The 23,396-nt window shown below is 40.1% G+C and overlaps 1 protein-coding gene across 6 annotated transcripts in view; it reads right to left on the reverse strand.

The window, feature by feature from the left end:
- Positions 1-1,918: 1,918 nt before the first annotated feature.
- The window catches only part of MIS18BP1 (MIS18 binding protein 1), a 61,837-nt gene continuing 40,359 nt past the window's right edge, over positions 1,919-23,396 (reverse strand). For 4 of the 6 annotated variants that reach the window (XM_044765569.2, XM_070504303.1, XM_044765570.2 and 1 more), the window contains 6 exons: positions 13,731-13,903; positions 12,556-12,716; positions 10,119-10,267; positions 6,181-6,268; positions 3,416-3,470; positions 1,919-3,231 (listed from right to left, as the gene is read on the reverse strand). In XM_044765569.2, the coding sequence (XP_044621504.2) occupies positions 3,128-3,231; positions 3,416-3,470; positions 6,181-6,268; positions 10,119-10,267; positions 12,556-12,716; positions 13,731-13,903 (730 nt within the window). In that variant the 3' untranslated portion in view covers positions 1,919-3,127. Of the gene's footprint in view, positions 3,232-3,415; positions 3,585-6,180; positions 6,269-10,118; positions 10,268-12,555; positions 12,717-13,730; positions 13,904-23,396 lie in introns of all 6 variants that reach the window. The other 2 variants (XR_011501580.1, XR_011501581.1) reach the window with 2 other exon arrangements.

Below are 23,396 nucleotides of genomic sequence, written 5' to 3' on the forward strand. Positions count from 1 at the left end.
TCCAAAGACTGTCATTGTCATTTGTGAGCATAATTTGATGTGTCTGCTGCCAACTTAATGGTCATAAACAGTTTTTCCTATATATTAACTATATCATCTACAATATTTTAAAGGTCCTACGTCTACATACTATTGGATGAGGTGTGGTGGTGGGTGTGTTGTGAGATACATGCCCCAGTAACCAGGAAACTAGAAAATTTAACTGAGTGTTTATCTTACCAAAGTTGTCACACTCAAGTACAATCAAATCCTATTGGTATGAACTCCAGCCTACACTACTTTTTTCATTGAAATATCATCTTTAAAGAAGTGGTATATCGACCTGGACTTGGAGAATTTCGTTTTACTACAGAGGAGCTATTGAGTATGGACTTTCATTGTGACCCGTTACCTTCTGTCTGTATTATTTTAAGATGGCTCCATGTTTTCATCTGCAAAACCTGAGGCCCTTCCTTGTAGTCAGTCTGGAGCTACAGCAGCTTTTAATTCTGGACACTTGCCCCCATTTTGAGTCCCTTATCTCCTGCTGCCTTCAGTTTGTCTTCTGCTACAGTTGGGCAGTGGGACCAGCCTCACAGCAGAGAGCTGTCCTGGCCTGAGACTCGGCAGGGACTTAGAGCTCATCTAACTCAAATGACCTTTCTTATCAGATGACAAAAGTGAGGCCAAGAAACAAGTGGCTCATTCAGGTTTAGACTGGAAAATCTAGAATGAGTACCCAGTACCTAGAAACAGTTCTTTTTCACTAAAAAGTTACTCTAATTGTGAATTTGGCTCCTTTGGGATAGTATAAATTCTCGATTCTTCTGAAAGCAACTGAGCGAGAGAGAAAAGTTCTCTAAGTTATTGGCTGACGCGCAGTTATCAGTTTATTATCTCTCAGGTTCAAACTCACCCTTCAGTATCTTGTTCTAGAACAGACTGAACTTTCTGAGCATTTTCCCTACAGTGAGCATGACCTAAGCCTCGTCAGGAGAAGCAAAGGGGCTTCTCTTTCTGTCCCAGTGTGCTTTTTGCTGCTGCTTGTTCCTGCTTCATTGTGTCAGAGGTGCATGTGCGTGGGGACCTCTGGTGACCCTCTGCCCCAGCTGCACGCCAGGAGCCTGCAGTCCCTCAACAACCCACAGCGACCTGGGCCACTCACCACCTTGCAGCACCTCCCGTGCAGACACCAGCATGCTCTGATTCTGTGTGTCCACCATCAGACAAAATATTTCACAAACCAGCGCTGTATCAGGGACATGAGCTAGAGGACTGCATTCATTTATGCTTGCTGTGGGGAGCTGCAGCCACTCTGAAGCTGCCACAGCCGCCTCCGAGACGCTGTCTGGTAGTACTTGACCGTCAGCCCTACTGCCTGTCAGTCCATCTTCCTGTCTTTGCGCCCTTCAAGTCTTTCTTTTCCATGTGTAAGTCAGTCTCCTGGGAGGTTAGGTTAACCTTACTGGCTTATCTTCTGACCTGAGGGGAAGAAGTAGGACTAACCAGGGACCTGCGAGGAGGTGGGATACGACAGAACAGACGAGGGCAATGCTGAGGGAGTTCTGATAGGACACAGGGACTTGGCGGGTGGGCTCGCACTTTGGGTTTGTCAGATCTATGCTAGTTCCACGTCAGCTTTGTTTCCCACTGTGGAATTGGACTACCTTCTAACTCCTAAAACACTATCCCTACCTTCAGACAGCGTGGTATTATACCAAATATTGGCAACTTAAGTTGTACAGCAGTGTGTTTAGAGCCACTCCAAAATACCCCTTTCATTTGTTCCCGCCTACAGCTAAGTCTTCGTGGCAGGAAACGGCCACGGCAGCTTTGAGGAGGAGGCCCTCAGTCTACCTGCACTATTCTCTTTCTTTAAATCTTGCATTTCTATAAACCTTATAGTTAGATAACTGCAGGTTATTACTGACTAAATTCTCGAGAAACAAGAAAATGTAGTTTTTACTCAAAGTTCTGGCATTTTTGGAGGAAACAAACTAAACCAGTAACAAAACACATCTTGCTTTCTTTCTGTGATGCAGTAATTTAAACAAATAAGCAAGCAGGAAGGGTGACAGGGTAAAGGGACACGTGCGTGGTGATGGATGGAAACTAGACTTTCGGTGGTGAACACAACACAGTCTATACATTAGTGGAAATACAAGAACGCACATCTGAAATTTATATGCTGCTGCAAACCACTGTGACCTCAATCATAAAAACAACACAAATACTATAAAAGTACACTAACTTTATTTGAACAACCTAACTAGAGAGAAAGGTCAGTATGTACTGTAACCAGATGGAAAATATTCTATGTCAACATAATTTTAAAACATAATGGCAGAATAAGCTAAAAGAAGTTTATTTCTAAAGAAACCATCTGTCTAAAAGGAAAACAATGTGTACTATGACATAGTAACTTGTCTCCTTACACTGGTAGATCACCTGATGTTTACCTAATCCAGTCTTTTTAATATTGAGATAAAAACTTAATCTATGTCTGCATATGTAAATAAGGCTTAAGAATGCAACAAAATCTGTTCTCTGATTCGACCTAATAAAATACTGAAAAAGCAATGTTAAATTTACATAGGTTTCATAGATATGCCAATCAAAAGTTTTAAGAAAAATAGCGTGTGAAATAGTTTCAGCAACATGTAATTTAAACATTAGATCAACTCTGGCTTGTATACCAAGTGGTGACAAATGCTAACTTAAAGTTTTCATGAATTCACTAGCCACCAGTACAATCTACCTTTTATTTTCCCCCACGTTCCCCCTTAAGGATAGCAACATTTTCTTGAAAGCTCTTAAAAAGTCATTTTGGAACATGATTTTCTTAAAGTAATAAGACTTAGATGCTTATGAGAGACTTATCTATATATATTTTTTAACATTGCAAACCAGAAATTTACAAATATCTACACAAACAAAACAATTTTCCTTATATTTTTAGTAAGCTGCAGCAATGAGGAATATTTTATAGAAGGATATTTTACTTTGAATACAAAAACATGAAACCTTGGAAAAGGAGTCCACAGTTGAATATGAAGCTATTATAAAGAAAATACATGTACTTCAAATGAAGATATAAATACATTGTCCGCTTCTTGATAAAAATCTTGGAAATATTTTCTCATTTTTACTATGCAGAATCAGAGTTTGAAAAATAATAGTCTTTCTCTTCTTCATCTAAAGACTCCATAGCATTAGTGAAAAGTTTTCCAATACCAGAGTTTTCTGCTAATTCTGTAAAGAGAAGTTTAATAAAAAAGATTAATAAATTTCTAAAAGTAATTTCAATGAAATTGAAAACTGTAAGAAACAAAATGGTAAGTCTGCCCACTTGAGAGCAATTACTTTTAGTACCATGTTAATAAAGAGACGACCCTGTAACAGAACTGAGCTCGAAAATAAGGATGTAAGTACTTACCTTTGTTAAACGGGGCTTTTCTTCTTGATGTTGGAGTTGCAACATCAGTTTCAACCTACAAGAGAGCTCGTATTAATAGCTGAATGGTGCCCCCTCTGAAGCCGGCCTCACACCAGACACGACTGCGCATCCTTCCTCCCAGAGTACTTGGAGCATGTGCCTGCAACCCCTAATCATACGTGATTATCTGTAAAATTCTGTCTAATTCTCTTTTAAGTTGAATTTATCCAGGGCAGGAACCATGACTATTGAATGTTGTTTCCCACTGCTGGCAAACATGACTGTAAGAAAACATTACAAACTAATGCTACAACGGTTAAAGGACAGTCTGTGGGCCTCTGGAAGTTGCCAAAATCTACTAAGTACTTATTCCACTCCATTAACACTAGCAAAATTTAAATTCTCTGTACTTTAAATTCTTGACTAAAATGGGAATTTATATGGCAAGTTTTAAATGTATAATGCATACCTATATACGTCAATGCTTTTTAAACTAGTGGCCATGGCTGGCTATTCTAACAAATGAACAGAAAAGAAAATACGACTGAGAATACCCACTGTACTAAGGGTCAATGTTGTTGAAAGAAACTTGAGATACTAACTCGTGTTCATAGATTGTGATGTCAGTGTATTTTCTCCTGTGAAATGAGTCCAAACACGATTACATCATTAAGCCCTCAAAACCATTTAGTGAGATAAACCAGTATCATGATCCCCACGTCACATCACACATGAATGAGATTCAAAAGCTCAAGCCACTTGTCTTGTCATGAAGCTGGTATGGGGGAGTTGGAACTTGAAATCAGAACTTTTAATACCAAATCTTTTTCGATCCTCACACATTGGCTACAACATTAGTCTATGAAAAAATGGGTCTAAATCACAAAGACACTGTAGTTTGGCAGCCTGCTCAAACAAAAACCTATTACGAATAAAAAGCCCAGAGGTAGTTAAGATGATGTCAGATACACAGAGAAACCAAAGTTCTTAATAGGAAGGGCCCTTGCAGAAATATCCGTATGAACTTTTTCTCATTTTGCAGAGAGAAAAGACTGAGTGGGTTAGGTCTTCTGCTACTCAGTGGCACACGGATCAGCAGCATAAGCATCACCTGGAGCTGGTTTGTTGCGATTTAGTGCTGTCAAGTCAATTCAGGCCCCTAGCGACCCTGTGGACAGCAGAGCGGGACCCTACGGGGTCTTTCTGTGCCATCCTCTCCCCTTCCGGCACTTATAAGACAGTGCTCCGCGACTATGCATAGGGTTTTCATGGCCCATTTTTTCAGAAGTGTGTGGCCAGGTCCTTTCTAGTCTGTCTAGTCTGGAAGCTCTGGTGAAACATGTCCACCATGGGGGACGCTGCTGGTATTTGAAATCCCAGTGGCATAGCTTTCAGCATCACAGCAACATGCAGCCACCACAGTATGACAACTGACAGATGGGTGGTGTGGTTCCTTGACCAGGAAATGAACCTGGGCCTTGGTGGTGAGAGCACCAAATCTTAACCCCTAGATCATCCGGGCTGGCTCTGGAGCCTGTTAGAAATGCAGAATCTCAAATAGTGGATCAGTATCTGGGGTTTAACAAGATTCCCGAGGAGCCTCCTATGCTCATTTAAGTTTGAGAAATACTTGTCAAAGCAACCCAGCTTCTTACTGGCAAAACAGACTAGAAGGCATCCTTCTCACTATGATAAGATGATCCCAGGTCCTTTGCAACAAAACAAACTTTCATTCTCCTAAGGAATGTGGGATTGGACAAAGGGAAGCTAAGAACACAGAGGACGTCTGCCTGCATCTTCAGTTATGGAGCAGAGGTTTCTTTTGAAGACCTGAGTCTCCAAGCCGATTTTATTACATCAGGGTCCCCAGCGGAATCTACCACTTCCTGTGGACAAGTGGAGCCCAGGAAGACTGGACGTGATTATGGGATCCCAGTGCTCAGTTGAGAGCCTCTCCAAGAGGAATCGCACTCTAGCAAGTGTGCAACAGAAATACTTCAACATAGGCGAGGGAGGAAGAGACGGCCATAACCTGGTCAGAAGGGGGCCAAGGTCATCCTCCTTCCACCCATCAATGATCATTCTCTAAGATTAGCTATTCACTGTGAGGCAATTTGAGATGAACTAATTTTTCTAGAATATTTGTATTTTTATCTGGATATAAGTTATCCAAATTAAAATCACATTAAAAATTTAAAAAGTCAAGAGGATAAAGGCTCTCTTAATCTTTTCTCAAAGGGATATAGATCACTCTATTAAGGCAACTTTGAAGTTAAAATTTTTTCTGTAATTAGATTTTAAATCTAGATATATATGAAAAAATTAAGTAGCTGAATCTAAAAAACATTTGAAACCATTTGAAACTGCATAGTATTTGATGAAATTTCTTATCCAATGGCAATCAGGATTCATTAGCCTGGATTATTGCCCAATCATTGCACAGATAGTATGCTTTTGTGTCTGGCCTGAAACGTCCTTCCCTGACCTGCATGTATTTCTCCCACCCCCACCTGGCTCCTTAAGTGAGAAACGTTATGCATTCTCACCGTGCTCAGATGCTTCAGTCTATGTGCTGCCACCTGTAATCCTACGGCACTTCCATACTTATCTTGCTAGAGGCCTCCTGTCGTGATGGACTTGCGTTAGGCTGTAAGCACCGTGAGGGCAGGGACAGTTACGTAACTCCTAACCACCACAACCTGCCAGCTATTACAGTTGTTAACAGATATCTGTTGAGTAAATGAATGAAGAATAAAAATACTTACCGTTTTTTTCTTGATATTGCCCCAGACAATGCCACCTTTACTTTTATGGTTTTTTTGCATATGGAAAACATATTTATCACATTCATTCCTGTTTGAATACAAAGTATTTCAAGCCAATGTTAACTACCATACTTTTATCCACAGGCTGAACAGCAGTTGATAAAATTAATTTAAAATGTGTTTCAATCTTTAAAAAGTACATTTTCTTTTCCATTTTTAAAAAGACAATGGTGTACCTACGGAGATGGACAAAATGCTTCAATCAAACATTTTAAAGGAAACACTGATTAAGAATATTCTAGGACATTATGATTTGCTTATTGTTCACTGTCCAATTGTGCTCTTTCCAGTCTCTATCTTGCTGCTTCTATTTTCCAAAACTCACAGACACTTCTTGTCCCTGGACTCCCTTGATACACCTTTCACTCCTTTTTCCTGTTCACTTCCTTCCCCATCCAGAGTCAGTCTTAAAGCTGACCACTTTAAGGATATACTTGGTGATGAAAACCCTCAACTAATTTATGACTTCCAACTGTGCTGAGTCTTCAGTTCAGCTCACAAGCCTTTTATTTCTACAGAGTTACATCTGTCTTGTATTCCCCAGACCAGCTATGAAGTTTTCTTCATTTCTTTTTACCTTCTCTCTTTCCCCTCTCGTTCTTAGCTAACAGGCTTGACTCAAAATTTACAGATGAAAATTCAAGCCAAACAGAATGGTTGTTCTCAATTCCCTCCACAAGTCCCATGACAGTAAATACAGTAAATGACAGTAAACACCAGCTGAACACCAATCCTAATCCTCTCTCTTGGCTCCAAGATCCTATCTGGCCGATTATCCTTTCCTTTATGACTGTTTGGAAGCAACCTTAAAGGTATGACAGGTAGAAATCTGTAAATGTGATTGTACTAAGATGCTAATGGGAACCACAAACGCTACTGCTCAGCGAGTGAGTAGGCCTGGCCACTTGCTCAGGAGCAGCACCTCATGAGTCTGTGGTCTGCAGAGAGAACATTTCTGAAGTGAAAAAAACGTTTCAAAATTGTTATAAAAAGGAAGTCAATTACTCGAGTTGGTGAAGTCAAGAGATAGTGAAGAGGCCTAGGAAACTCATTTTTTAAAATAAGAAAAAGGTTTTAGGAAATATATTCATAATACAAATGAGTCCAGCATGTGCTCTATAAGAAAAAAATGCTATATTTCCTTAAATGTAAAAGTGATACAGAAAATCCCACAACCCATATCAGTCTAATTGTACAACCCCAAGAGAATGGCGGGTGATGTTTTGGTCAGGAAATCTCCTTTCTCTTATGAACACACAGTATGTAACTGGGATCGTACCGCATGTAGCTTTTACTTTTTTACTGAAGTACAACTGACATACAATATCCTATTGGTTCCAGGTGTACATCATACTGATTCGGTATTTACATACATTACGAAACGATCACCACGGTAAGTGCAGTTCCCATCTGTCCCCATACGAAGTTATTACAGTATTGCTGACTATACTCCCTCTGCTGTACATTACACCCCCTAAGTCATTCACTTTGTAACTGGAAGTTTGTACTTCACCTTTCCCCTTCACCTCTTTCACTCAGGCCCTCAACTCCTCCCCCATGTGGGAACTACCACTTTGTTTTGAGAATCTGAGTCTGTTTCTGTTTTGTTTGTTCGTTTGTTTTGTTTTTTCTGTCTCACTTATTTCACTTAGCATAATACCCTCTAAGTCTATCCATGTTGTTGCAAATAGCTGTTGGCGAGGATGTGGAGAAAAGGGAACCCTTGCATCCTGTTGGTGGGAACGTAAACTGTGTAGCCACTATGGAAAACAATATGGAGGTTCCTCAAAAAATGAAAAATGGGGGCAGGCCCTGAGGCCTAGTGGTTAGGTTTGGTGTGCCCCACTTTGGCATCCTGGGTTCAGTTCCGGGGCACAGACCTACATCACTTGGCGGAGACCATGCTGTGGTAGCATCCCACATACAAAATAGAGGAAGACTGGAAAGATGTTAGCTCAGGGCCAATCTTCCTCAGCAAAATAAATAATAAAATAAAATAAGAATGGAACTGCCATATGATCCAGCAATTCCACTTCTATTTGTCAAAAAAAATTGAAAACAGTGATTTGAAAAGACATCTGCACCCCTAGGTTCATTAAAGCATTATTTACAATAGCGAAAACATGGAAACAACCTAAGTACCCATCAATAAATGAATGGATAAAGATGGTATGGCACATGTATACCATGGAATATTACTCAGCCATAAAAAAGTGTGTAGTTTTATTTCCTAGCTTTTAAAAACTATTATCCACTGAACATTATTCTATCTTATTAAAAATTCTTGCAAGTGTGATTTTTCAGTTATTACACATAATTTCTTAACTTCTAGGACATTTAAGTTATCTCCAAATTTTCAGTATTGTGTTTTGAGAACATCTTTATTCATACAAATGCACATATGTACTTGCCCAATCTCATATTTCCTTAGAATTGGCTAACAAAATTCAAAGGCCAAAGGGAGGAATATTTTGAAGCTTTTGATGATTTGGCCAAAGTGCTTCCCAAAACTATATTCTCAATATATTTTCACCTGCACTAAACACTAAATTGAAATAAAAAATAATTTGTGGATTGCTAGGGAAAAATTATGTTTTTGCTAAATTAAATGCAAATTAAAATTTCACCAAGCTTCATGGAGAGCGCTGAACACCTTTTTCGCTTTCATTATCATCTGGCTTCTGCCTCTCACACCCCATGGAAATTGTTCTTACCAAGGTCAGCATTGGTCTGCTTAACTGCCAAACTCAATAGCCTACACTCAGGCCTCATTCTTATCACTTACCATCTTGTCTCTGTGACAGTTGGCCACCCCTATTATTTTTTGTAATTTTATTTATATTTCAAGTAGTTCCCATATTCATGTAGTTCAAAATTCAAAAAGTCTCCATCTTACTTGTCCCAAGCTATCTTAGCTCTTCTCTCCAGGGATCACCAATGTTTTCAGTTTCTCGGGTATCCTTTCAGGTATTTAATCAAATAAAAGCACTTATGTATATATGCATAAGTAGGCACAAGTATACATAGACAAGTATATACACATATACACGCATACACAGACAGCCCGTATTTAGCTAAAGGGTAACACGTAATTCACTGCATCTAACTTTTCTCACTTAATGTATCTTGGACATTTTACTGTAACAGTAGATAAAGAATTTCCTCATTAATTTCTATGGCTACATAATATACCAGAATTTATTTGACGAGAGCCTATTGATGGACATTCCAGTTGCTTCCAGTCTTTTGTCATTATTAACAATACAGCAATGAATAAGCTGTATGTTCACAATTCTAGAAGCTGGACTGCTAGGTCAAGGAGCATCTAGATTTGGGTAGATACAGACAAACTCTGCCTGCAGAGACTGTAATAATCCACCTTCTCACTAGTGACACATGAGAATGGCTTTCTTCTTCTTGTTAATTTGTAGGAGTGCTGTATCAAGGAAATTAGCCTTTTTCCTGTGATATGTTCCATATATTCTTTTCTCAGATTGTCATTTCTTTTGATCGTTTATGGTGGTTGGTACCAAGTAAAATTTTTATTTTTTATATGGTTGACTTTATTGTTCTTTTTGTTAGTGGCTTCTGGGTCTTGCATCATAGAAAGACCTTGACTTATCTCAGATTATAAAATAATTCTCCAAGATTTCTACATGCAAAACTCTGATCCACTTGGAAGTTGCCCTGATGTGAAGTGTAAGCTGTGTCCCGACACTTTGAATAGCACCCTCCCAGCTGAACGTGTCCATCCTCAACCTCTGGGACTATTCTTTCTAGATTTTCATGACTCTTCTCATTACTGAGATCTACTGTCTTTGACTCATGAAATGTTAATTGCTGATGCAGAGAATACAGTACCAGGTGTGAACATTTACCTATTTATAGAGGCCAGCATGCCAGGACTGACATGCTGACCCTGAGGAGTTTTTGTCAACGGAAAGATAACTGACGATGGAGTTGTTGGGTTTCTGTCCATATCTGGCAGAATATCATCCTCTTCTTGACTGTCCTGGAAACTTGGCAACTAGAAAGCAAATATTTATTACCAGCAGGCACCCCTAAAAATGGAATTTCTCATTATCACAAAATGTCTTTTGATGGGCTGACAAGTTGTTTTCCTTCTTATAATTTTCCAACTGAGATAACAGAAAATGCTGGCAGGTAGACAACAGAGCCTTGGCCTCTAAAAAACTTCGTTTCTCTTGTGTAAAATGGAGACAATGACACCTCTTTCTAAAGGTTGTATAGACCAGGGTCAGCAAACGTTTTCTGTGAAGAGTCAGATGGGAAATACTTTAGGCTTTGTGTCTAGACAGTCTGTCCCAGCTACTCAACTCTGCTGCTGCAGATGGCAGCCAGAGCCGACACGTAAACCATGGGCATGCCTGTGCTCCCATCAAATCTTGCCTACAAAAAAGGTAGGATGCCAGATTGGGCCCTTGGCCCATAGTTTGCTGACCTCTGTGTAGACACAACAAAACTATAATTCATTTACTATTACACTTGGCCCTTAATAGGAACTCAAGCACTGTTTAACTTCTGTGTGTATATATTTCCAATAAACAACAATCCTTAATTAAGATTTTACTTTTTATTAAAACCTTAGAAAAAGGTGACTTATGCCACAAAAAATGGAATATAATTCACTGCTTTCCATTTCTATTTTATTATCTTTGTTTTTCAAATGTTGCTACTTTTGCATTTAGGCCAAAACATATATAGAACCTGAGATGCTGGTGGAATAATATAAAGGGCACAACCCCTAAAGGTGCCCGGTTGCTGTGCAGAGAACATAGTTAAGAGCGTCTGATGGGTCCCTTAAAATATCTCCCTTTATAACCTGTGCAGGCAAAAAGGGGGGCCCAGATAACGATGTTACTAAATTCTCAAAGCACTGTCTAGCCTTCTTAAATTGGAGATGATTTAACAGCAATATTACAACAAGAGTAGATGAAAAAACTACCCTTAAGTTTAGCTTACTAGAACAACTCTTTCAAGTTTTTTTTGGAGGAAGATTAGCCCTGAGCTAACATCTGCTGCCAATCCTCCTCTTTTTGCTGAGGAAGACTGGCCCTGAGCTAACATCCATGTCCATCTTCCTCTACTTTATATGTGGGACGCCTGCCACAGCATGGCGTGCCAAGCGGTGCCATGTCCGCACCCGGTATCCGAACCGGCGAACCCCAGGCCGCCGAAGCCGAACATGGGAACTTAACCGCTGCGCCACAGGGCCGGCCCCTCAATTTTTACACTTAATAGTGCAGTTGTCTATATCTTTCCATTTTCACATTACTTTAATCTTAATATACTTAATATTTATATTTAGATTCTAGAAACACTCTCACATTTGTGCTTAATATTTGTACTGTATTTCACTGTGTTTATGAAGAACATCCTTATTAGATATATAGATTGTTTGCAGTTTTTGCTGAGAAGATAAACCTGCAGTGAGTATCTTTGCGAAGACTTTTGGCTTTGTTGAATTTCTTAGGATAAACTCCCACGAGTGGCATTAGTCTTCACAGCTCTCATATACTGCCATGATCCTTTCCAAAAGGTATGCTTCAGTTACACACACACTGATGCATGACTGCATCAATGTCTCCATCGCTTTTTGTTAGTGGATATTTTAACTTATTTTTTAAAAAGATTCTGTAATTTAGAAGGTATACATATAGTTTACTCTGTTTTCCTTTGAACTCTAGCTAAAAGGACCACTTCCTCAAGTGTTCATTCAGCCATTTGAATTCTTTCTCGCCCACTTTTTTCCTGTGATTTTGATACTTTTTAGTACTCTAGTATCATTCAAATGAGTTCTTTGTATTATAAATATTATTGGCTTTGTTCTATTTGTTGCAAATATTTTATCCCACTCATTAAAGTTTTTAGTTATACAACTTTTCATACTGCAAAAACTAATTCTTTTATATATTCAAATCTGTCAATCTGGTGCTGTCACTGACCCCCCCCCCCCCCCAACAATTTACTGTACAGGAGGCAATCCGCTTATCACTTTTTAAACAGAGTTTGCCTTGTTGCCTATGAAAGTTTCATTACCCACGTTTGGCCTATTTCTGGGTTTCCCAAATGGTTCTACAAACATGACCTGTGAGCCCCACCGATGGGCAGACTCTGGACGCTGACAAGACGGCACGCGCTGGCAGCCTGCCTCCTACCACCCTCTGGTCACATCTGCGGCGGCTATCAATCCATGGCCTAAATGCTAGGAATGAACACTAACCATACACAAAAAAGAAAGGCACAAAAGCCAATATAAAGAAAACAGTGATTTCATGCATTTAAGACTCTTACCAGTACTCTGTGATTCTGCAAAGGTGTTGTACTGAAAAAATCATCATGGTCATCCTTTGGCAATTGTTCCAGAAAATCCCTCATCTGCCGCTTCCTTTTAAGAGTTCCCACTTTGGCAGTTATCTTAATCGTTTGTTTCTTCTCAGCATCACCTATCTTGCCTTGAGAGTCAGCAAAACATTTTGATAAGGATTTGGTCATTCATAGTAACGTCTCTATAAAGTTAACAGCCTTTGCGAAACCTAAATTGTGTATTCTGATGAAGTAAACTCAGCCTGTTATTAATATTTATAAGTCTCCTATATAACAAAGGATCCTTTCTACCCTGGCTTCTGTGCAATGTGATTAATCTGCAGATCCTCAGGAAGAAACTCCTATGGTTAGGCAGGGTGAGGTTGAAAAGGCCTTCACGCTGTGAGAGAGTTACCTCCTACTCTCCTCTTGCTGGACGCCTTATTTTTGATTCTGATAAAATAAGAACCTTATTGAATTAAGACAGGGGTCCTGGATATTCTCTAAAGCTTAGCAGAGGACTTCTCTGGCAGGAGTGTGTACTCCTGGGGAATACAGAGACTAAATTTATTCTAAGTTTTCATATGAATTATTAGGAGGCCCCACCCAAGTGGCCTCAAATTAAGTTAGACCCTTAGAACAAAAACCCAGACATTGAAATCTCTGGATCCAACTGCAGATTTCCTAGAACAAATTCAAAGCACACGGCTGCTAAGGCTCCTATTAATGGAAGTCACTATCTAGGTAAGAATTAAACAGATGCTCTCTGGAGTTCTTTCTATGTAGCTTAAAATTATTTTTTAAAGATTGGCACCAGAGCTAACAACTGTTGCCAATCTTTTTTTTTTTTTCTGCTTTTTCTCCCCAAATCCCCCCAGTACATAGTTGTATATGTCAGTTGTGCGTCCTTCTAGTTGTGCATGTGGGATGCCGTCTCAGTGTGACCCAATGAGCAGGGTCATGTCTGCACCCAGGATCCGAACCCAGAGAGACCCTGGGCCGCCGAAGCGGAGCGCGAACTTAACCACTCAGCCACGGGGCCGGCTCCTAGCTTTAACATTTTTAAGAAAACACCTATACTAAGACACATGGGTAAATATAAAATACATTTAGTGAGTGATTAGAAATCGATACTGAGAACAAGGAAAAACTACAAAGGTTACCATTTTGGCCTTTGGGATTGACTGGCTTTTCCTTAGTGACATGCTTCTGGGATCCTTTTCCTCGGGGATCTTCCATGTATTTCTTCTGGCATTCTTCAGCAGATCGAGAACCTACAGCCATAGCTACATCTGACCAGAAACCAGGTTTGTGCTTTGGAAGTGATGCAAAAGCACTACGGAAGACAAAAAGCAGTTAAAGAACAAGAAATTCAAACCAATAACAGTAACCTCCTGCATGCATATGACTAGATCAATGAGATTTACTGAACTGAGGGAATTTTACGAAAATCATTCTAGATAAGTATTGGAAAGAAGATACTATTCTTTCCACTCAATACTTACTCTAGTGCTCAAAATATGAAGATGTAATTTTACATATCTCATAGATGTCTTCTATCTTGTATTCTATTAAACGTGAAAAATCCCAGTCTTTCAACATTTTTTTCCCGAGTCCAACTAATCAATGATTTTTTGGGGGACCCTAGCACGACTAACTTTGAACACTGTTGCTCAAATCTCACTAGTGCTAAGTATAGTGGAAGAGGAGCTCTTAGTTCCTATATACACCAGCTTATAAACCTTTATTAAAAAGTGTTATCCAGAGAACTCACATGTTATTTTATTTTTTTCTTTTATGTTTATCTAACAGGTCTTTTCTGCCAATTGCTTTTTATTTTGTGTGAGGAAGATTAGACCTGAGCTAACATCTGTTGCTAATCTTCCTTTTTTCTTTTTCTCCCCAAAGCCCCAGTACATAGGTACAGATCCTAGTTGTACTCCCTTCTAGTTCTTGTATGTGGGACGCTGCCTCAGCCTGGCTTGATGAGCGGTGTTGCTAGGTCCACACGCAGGGTCTGAACTGGCAAACCTTGGGCCATTGAAGTGGAGTGTGTGAACTTAACCACTAAGCCATTGGGCCTGCCCCAGAACTCAGTATTTTAGATATAATACTTGAGGGAAATGAAAATTGAAATAAAAACAAACTGTAAGTTAATATAATAAGTTACATTCTAAAAGTTCATTTGTAAACGATTATTTAGAACCTGGTATACATATTACTGCTCCCCCCCGCCACTCCCAATTTCCTATTTTGCAGTTAGGCTGATAGTTTAGCCAGAAAAGATCTATTTAACTCCCCAATTAACCTACGCAGTGTTATGCTGGTAAATTTTCCACAACCAGCTCTCTGAGGTTAAGAAGTCCTGATCTGTAATGTTTGCCAATTTCCATATTGTAAATACTCCTATTGTGGCTGACTTCAAGCTACCAACATGTCACTGAGTGTGGAGTAAGAAATGTGCAATAGCACAAGATTATACAGAGTTTCCACCATACGGATACAGTAGATATAGAGAACCTTAAGGGCATAGATAATAAAATGTAGCAAAATAATTAGGAAGAGATGAGTTTAGAGTACTACTTTGTTTTTAATAAATTTAATTGTAAGTTCATATTATTTAATTTTTAAAAATGACTGTTAAACAATTAGTAAAACTCCTGAAAATTTAAGAATCAGCTCTCGTGACTAACTACAGAATACCACTCACTCCATGCATAAAAGGAAAACAGATACTTAAGGGCATTGAACACTTATCAATGATGTTCTCTTTTGCATAATTAATCACTCCACAGGTGTCCTAAAGCAGAGAACTCAAGGAATTTTGGGCTCAAGCTTCCCTATTTGCCTACATAGCCAATCTGCAAGTCCAGAACTGCCTAAAAGGACTATTTTGTCATAATAAAAATACTTAATGCACTTAATAAAAAATTAGTCTGTAATTAACACACTTCTAATTTATCCCAGATAATTCTAAAAGGCAAATTTAATCACATCACTCCTGTCCTACTTAAAACTCTATTTTTAGCACAAAAACCCAAATACTTCCTGTGAGCTACACTCCTCCCTACACTAGTCTCATCCTGTACCGTTCCTCCCTCACTCTGTACTCCAGGCACTTGGCCTTCTTTCAGTATGTCTATATACGCTCTCTTCCTTTCTACTTTTACAGATGCTGTTCTATTTAAAATGCACTTACCATGAATCTTTGGCTTAAATGGTTCTTATTTACCCTTCAGACCTCAGTTCAAGTATGTGCTTAAGCTAAATCAAATTTCCCTGACATCTATTCTCATAAACTTCTCACAGTGGTTATTTGCTAAGTATCTGTCTACCCTACTAAGCTGGAAGCATGAGGAGGGGTACAAAGCAGTGGGCACAACTCTGCATCACTTGAAGAGCTTACAGCAAAAAGGCAAGCAAGCAAATAAGCGAACAAATAAAACAAGCAAACAGATTCACGGACTCTACCCTGAAGATTTCAATTCAGTAGTCCGGGGTGGCAACATTGCATTTTTCAAAAGCTCCTCGGTGATAATTTTGTGTGCAGTCAGGATGGGAACTGCTTTATGTTGTTCACAAGAAAGAGGCATCACATCTAACTGAGAGGGTAGCAGGAACAGGTGACGACAAGGAAAGGTCACAGAGAGGAGGTGACGTGAGAAAATTTGAAGGATGGATAAAAATAGGTCAGAAGGAGGCAACAATATTGGTAAAGAAATGAAGACGAGGAAACGCGACATACGGCTAGGGAATGGAAAATAGTTCATATTTAAAGTACAGTAAATTTCTAAGGAATGGCTGTAGGTCAGAGCTTTGAAAACTACAGAAGCACAGCTGAAACCCAAGCCTGCTGTATCTGAATATTTTAATAGTAGGTATGTCAGTCTAGGCATTTTTTAAAATTTTTTAAGTTAACATACAGTAAAATTGTCTTTCTGGGTATGGTTCTATGACTCTTAACAGACGTATAGGTTTGTAGACCCACTGTCACAATTAGGATACAGAACAGTTCTATCGCACTGAAGAAACTGCCTAGTTACCCACTGTTGCCATCCACCACTATAACCGCTGGTAATCCGTGACCTGTTTCCTTTCCTTTTAGTTTTGTCTTTTCCAAGATGTCATATAAGTGGAATCATACAGAATGTAACCTTTGAGCTGGCTTTTTCCACTTAGCATAATGCTTCTGAAATTCATTCAAGTTCTTACTAGTTGTCATGCATCGCATAATGATGGTTCGGTCAACAAACCAAATATATATATATATATACGGGCCATGACAGTGGCCCCCTAAGATTAGTGCCATAGAGCCTAGGTGTGTAGGGGGCTATACCACCTAGGTTTGTGTAAGTGCACTCTATGATGTTCTCACAATGAGAATGTCGCCTAACGACGCATTTCTCAGAATGTGTCCCCATCATTAAGTGACACATGACTATCAATAGTTCTTCCTTTCGATTACTCACTAGTTCATTCATTGTAAGAATGTACCACAATTCATTGATGCCGAAAGTACCACGGAAGTCAGGAAGAGAGCTGGGCTCTGTGAAAGCACCCTGTAAAGCTGTTTATGAACCTGCTCACACTGCAGGTTGTGATAGATTTTTATTTCTGTTCAATGCAGGCTATTTTCCTTTGAGACTTCCTCTCTGACCCATGGATTATTTACAAGTACGTAATTTAATTTAAATTTCAGCCTGGAAATTTTCCTTTTATCTTTTTAAAAATTAACTTGTAGTTTAATTCAATTACGGTCAGAAAACACCCTCTGTATGGCTTTAGTTATTTTAAATCTGTTAAGATTTGTTTTATGATCTAGTACATGTTCTATCTTAGTGAATGATCCACCTACCCTTGGGAATCATATTTTCCTCTATTGTTGGGAAGACTGTCCTATAAACACCAATTAGGTACAGCTGGCGGATGGCTAGTCGGTTCTTCCATATCCTTGCTATTTCTGTCTACTGCTGCTATCAATTACCAAGAGAAGAGCACTGAAGTCTCCAGCTTTAACGGTGGCTTTGACGATCTTTTCAGTTCAGTCCTTTCCTTTAGTCCTGTCAGATTCTGATTCATGTATTTTGAGGTTTTGTTGTTAGGTGCATACACATTTAGGATCGTTATGCTTCCCTGGTAAACTGACATTTCTATCATTTTAGCATGTCCTTTTTAATCCCTGATAATTTACTTCATATTGAAATCTTTGACAGATATTAGTACAGCCACTCCAGCTTTCATTTGAGTTGGCATGGTATTTTTCTATACTTTTACTTTTAATTCTCCTATGTTGTATTTGAAGTGAGTTTCTTTTACAGAGCATACAGTGGAACCACGTTTTTAAATTCACTTTGTCAACCTGTCTAAATGGGGAGCTTAGATTATTAACATTCAACGTCATGATATTTGGATTTAGGTCAACCAGTGTATTCTTTTATTTATTTATATTTTATTTTTTTGAGGAAGATTAGCCCTGAGCTAACATCTGCTGCCAAGCCTCCTGTCCTTTCTGAGGAAGACTGGCCCTGAGCTAACATCCGTGCCCATCTTCCTCTACTTTCTATGTGGGACGCCCACCACAGCATGGCTTGCCAAGCGGTGCCATGTCTGCACCTGGGATCCGAACCAGCAAACCCCAGGCTGCCAAAGCGGAATGTGCGCACTTAACCGCTGTGCCACCCGGCCGGCCCCTCAACCATTTTATTCTTTGTTTTCTGCTTTGTTCCCTCTGTTTTCTATTTCTCCTTTTCTGCCTTCTTTTAGGTTAAATTTTTTTTTTTAGTATTTTAAATTTATCTATTAAATATTTGAAGATATCTCTGTGTAGTCTTTTAGTGGTTCTCTAAGGATTAATACATACACACTTAACAGTCTCCTTAGAGTCAATATTTTACTGCTTCAAGTAGAATGCAAAAACTCCCATCATATAAGCCTGTTCACCCTTCCTCTTTGTGGTGTACTTGTTTTATGTATTACGATATTATACATATCGAAAACTCCATCACACAGGGTAATATTTACTTTCAACCATTAAACATTTTGAAGAACTCAAGAGAACATTCTATTATATTTACCCAGTTACCATTTCTCTTGCTATTCCTTTATTCCTGATACTGATTGCCTCTTTCCTCTGTCATCTCCATTCTGTTATTGAGCCTATCCAATGAGTTTTTCTTTTGATCATTTTTCAGTTCTAAAATTTCCACTTGAGGAGGAGGATCCAAGATGGCGCCGTGAATAGTCCTCTTTGTCTCTCCCCCTTCGAGTCTACAATTATTTAGACACTTATCGCTTAACAAAGGATATCCAGACAGCATCTCAGGACGTCTGAGAGACCCACGCAAATGTACATCGGAAGGCAGACGGACTTTCCTCCGGGAGGATGTGGAAATAGGTGAAAATTCTCCGACCCCGACTGAACAGCCTAGTACCTGCAAGCGGCTTTCTTCCAACGGACGCCCCCAGAAGATCAACACACATCTAGGGCAGGAGCGAGCACACAACAGAGGAGCGATGGTGGAAACAGGTGACCAGAACCCTACCTAAACCCCCTGCAATTACTCCTAAACGCAAAGGGAAACTCTAGAGTTACACACCTGAGCCCGCGGGGAGACTCTCTCCCCGCCATTGGCAGGGAGATCCTGCCTAGTGTTCACGGTGCCCGGAGGGTCCCAGAGAGAATCACTGAGGGTACGGAGGTCCCCCAGCTGCCACTGCCTGCACAGTGGGGCTAGGGATTGCCGGAGATCTCGGAGCGGACTGGGGCTGGGTGAAGCTCCAGAGGCCGGTTCTGCACCCCGGAGGGGAAGCTCCAGAGTTCCACCCGGGCAGCAGACAAAACTCTCTGTCTGCCATTAGCGGAGGGGCTACGCCCAGCATTCACAACTCCGGGAAAGTCCCGGAGAGAACCCCAGAGGGCGAGGTGACCCCCAGCTGCTGTTGCCCGCCCCGTGGGGTAAGGGATTGCTGGAGATCTCGGAGAGGACTGGGGCTAGGGGGAGCTCCAGAGGCCGGCCCGGAGGGGAAGCTCCAGAGTTCTGCCCGGGCAGCAGACAAAACTCTCTGTCTGCTATTAGCAGAGGGGCCACTCCCAGCATCCACAACACCGGGAGGGTCCCGGAGAGAATATCAGGCAGGGCAGCAGCTGACCAGCTACCACTGAAATCAGGATCTCCGGCTATCCCCCAAGACAGGGCACAGGGCTCCCCGAGTTCCTGGGGAACAGGACTGGGGCTGGGTGGAGTTCCAGCGACCTGGCTCCGTAGCCTAGGGGGAAACCCTACAGGCTCACAGCAACCTCAGGGAAAGCCTCTGTACAGCACTAGTAGAAAGCACCCATCCGGCAGCCACAAGGCTGGAAGACCCCAGGACAAAAGTAGCATAGCTAGGTGAACTAACCACAAACTGTAGAAGATGCCAATAGCTCTCCTGCAACCCATAGTGGACAAGTGAGATTTGGTGGGTGCCGACAGTGACGGAGCGACAAATATAAGTGATCCTACCCCTGGCCGCTGGAAAAGCCCATAACACCGTTGCAGACCCCAAGGAGGGAGCACGTCTAGGTGGGCTGCAACAGTAGGCACCAGAAGCCTGAAGCCCCCCTGTGACGGCCCCCACAGCAGAGGAGGGAATCCAAAGGACCACTGTGACTACGAGGAGGGGCCCAGGCCCAGTTAGCAACTGCAGATAGGGTTCCTGGTTGGTGCAGTATAAACAGCTGCTCCCCCACTGCAGCAGCAGAAACAAGTGAAAGGAGCAACTAAACTCTATCTCTATGCGGAGGCACAAATCAACAACATCAAGCAATATGAAAAAATACATTAAATCTCCAGAACAGAAAGAAAATAACAAATACACAGAAAACAATCCCAAAGAAAATGAGATATATAACCTACATGATGATGACTTCAAAACAGTCATCATTAAAATACTCAATGAGTTAAGAGAGAATTCTGACCGACAACTCAACGAGTTCAGGAGCTATGTCACAAAAGAGTTTGATACGATAAAGAAGAACCAAACAGAAATATTGGAAATGAAGAACACAATAGAGGAGATTAAGAAAAATCTAGATGCACTGAACAGTAGGGCCGATAATATGGAGGAAAGAATTAGCAATTTGGAAGATGGCAATATAGAAATGCTGCAGGCAGAGGAGGAGAGAGAAGTAAGACTAAAAAGAAGTGAAGAAACTCTCCGAGAATTATCAGACACAATTAGGAGATGCAACGTAAGGATTATAGGTATACCAGAGGGAGAAGAGAAGGAGAAAGGGGCAGAAAGCCTATTCAAAGAAATAATGGCTGAGAACTTCCCAAATCTGGTGAGAGAGATGGATCTTCAGGTGACAGAAGCCAATAGATCTCCAAACTTTATCAATGCAAGAAGACCAACTCCACGGCATATAGTAGTGAAGCTAGCAAAAGTCAACGACAAGGAGAAAATACTAAGGACAGCCAGGCAAAAGAAACTAACCTACAAAGGAACCCCCATCAGGCTATCAGCAGATTTCTCAGCAGAAACTTTACAGGCTAGAAGAGAGTGGAATGATATATTCAAAAATCTGAAGGACAAAAATCTACAGCCGAGAATTCTCTATCCAGCGAAAATATCCTTCAAATACGATGGAGAAATAAAAACTTTCCCAGATAAACAAAAATTAAGGGAGTTCATTGCCACAAAACCTCCTCTTCAGGAAATCCTCAGGAAAACCCTCATTCCTGAAAAATCCAAAAAAGGAAAGGGGCTACAAAACCAAGAGGAGAGGAGATAAGTAGAAGGACAACAACAGAGAGTAGCAGCTCTTCATCAGAACAGATTAAACCATGGGACGAGAAACAAAGGAAATTGAAGAAAACCGGAAAACAAGACATAAAATGGTAGTGGTAGGCCCCCACATCTCAATAATCACTCTAAATGTAAATGGATTGAACTCCCCAATCAAAAGACAGAGTGGCAGGATGGATCAAAGAACAAGACCCAACAATATGCTGCCTCCAGGAAACACACCTCAGCCCCAAAGACAAACACAGACTCAGAGTGAAGGGATGGAGAACAATACTCCAAGCTAATAATGAACAAAAGAAAGCAGTTGTCACTATACTAATATCAGACAAGGTAGATTTCAAAGCAAAACAGATAAAGAAAGACAAAGAGGGACAGTATATAATGATAAAAGGGACTCTCCACCAAGAGGACATAACACTTATAAATATATACGCACCCAACACAGGAGCACCAAAATTTGTAAAGCAACTCTTAACAGAACTAAAAGAAGACATCAACAACAATACAATAATAGTAGGGGACCTCAACACACCATTAACACCAATGGACAGAACATCCAGACAGAAAATCAACAAGGAAATAATAGAATTAAATGAAAAATTAGACCAGTTGGACTTAATAGATATATATAGAACACTTCATCCAAAAACAGCAGGTTACACATTCTTCTCAAGTGCACATGGAACATTCTCAAGGATTGACCATATTTTGGGAAACAAAGCAAACATCAATAAATACAAGAGAGCTGAAATAATATCAAGCATCTTTTCTGATCATAATGCTATGAAACTAGAAATCAACTACAAGAAAAAAGCAGAGAAAGGTGCAAAAATGTGGAGACTAAACAACACGCTTCTGAACAAACAATGGATCATTGAAGAAATTAAAGAAGAAATCAAACATTATCTGGAGACAAATGAAAATGAGAACATGACATACCAAATCATTTGGGATGCAGCCAAAGCAGTCCTAAGAGGGAAATTCATCGCAATACAGGCTTACCTCACTAAACAAGAAAAAGCTCACATAAGCAACCTCAAACGACACCTAACAGAACTAGAAAAAGAAGAACAAACAAAGCCCAGAGTCAGTAGAAGGAGGGAAATAATAAAAATAAGAGCAGAAATAAACGATACTGAAACAAAAAAGACAATAGAAAGGATCAATGAAACAAAGAGTTGGTTCTTTGAAAAAATTAACAAAATCGACAAACCTTTAGCCAGACTCACCAAGAAAAGAAGAGAGAAATCGCAAATAAATAAAATTAGGAATGAGAGAGGAGAAATCACAACAGATACCAATGAAATACAAGAGATCAAAAAAGAATACTATGAAAAACTATATGCCAACAAATTGAACAACCTGGAAGAAATGGACAAATTCCTAGACTCCTACAATCTCCCCAAACTGAATCAGGAAGAAATGGAGAATCTGAATAGGCCAATCACAAGTAAGGAAATAGAAATGGTAATCAAAAACCTCCCCAAAAATAAGAGTCCAGGACCATACAGCTTCTCTGGAGAATTCTACCAAACATTCAAAGAAGACTTAATACCTATTCTTCTCAAACTGTTCCAGAAAATTGAGAAAGATGGAGTACTCCCTAACACATTCTATGAAGCCAACATCACTCTGATCCCCAAACCTGACAAGGACAACACAAAGAAGGAGAACTACAGGCCGATATCACTGATGAACATAGATGCAAAAATCCTCAACAAAATTTTGGCAAACCGAATACAGCAATACATCAAAAAGAGTATACACCATGATTAACTGGGATTTATACCAGGGACACAAGGATGGTTCAACATCCGCAAGTCAATCAACGTGATACACTACATCAACAAAATGAAAAACAAAAACCACATGACCATCTCAATAGATGCAGAGAAAGCATTAGACAAGATCCAACACCCATTTATGATAAAAACCATCAATAAAATGGGTATGAGGAAAGTACCTCAACATAATAAAGGCCATATATGACAGACCCACAGCCAACATCACACTCAATGGACAAAAACTGAAAGCCATCCCTC

The sequence above is a fragment of the Equus asinus genome, chromosome 2, assembly GCF_041296235.1.
Source record: "Equus asinus isolate D_3611 breed Donkey chromosome 2, EquAss-T2T_v2, whole genome shotgun sequence".
Lineage (NCBI taxonomy): Eukaryota > Metazoa > Chordata > Mammalia > Perissodactyla > Equidae > Equus > Equus asinus.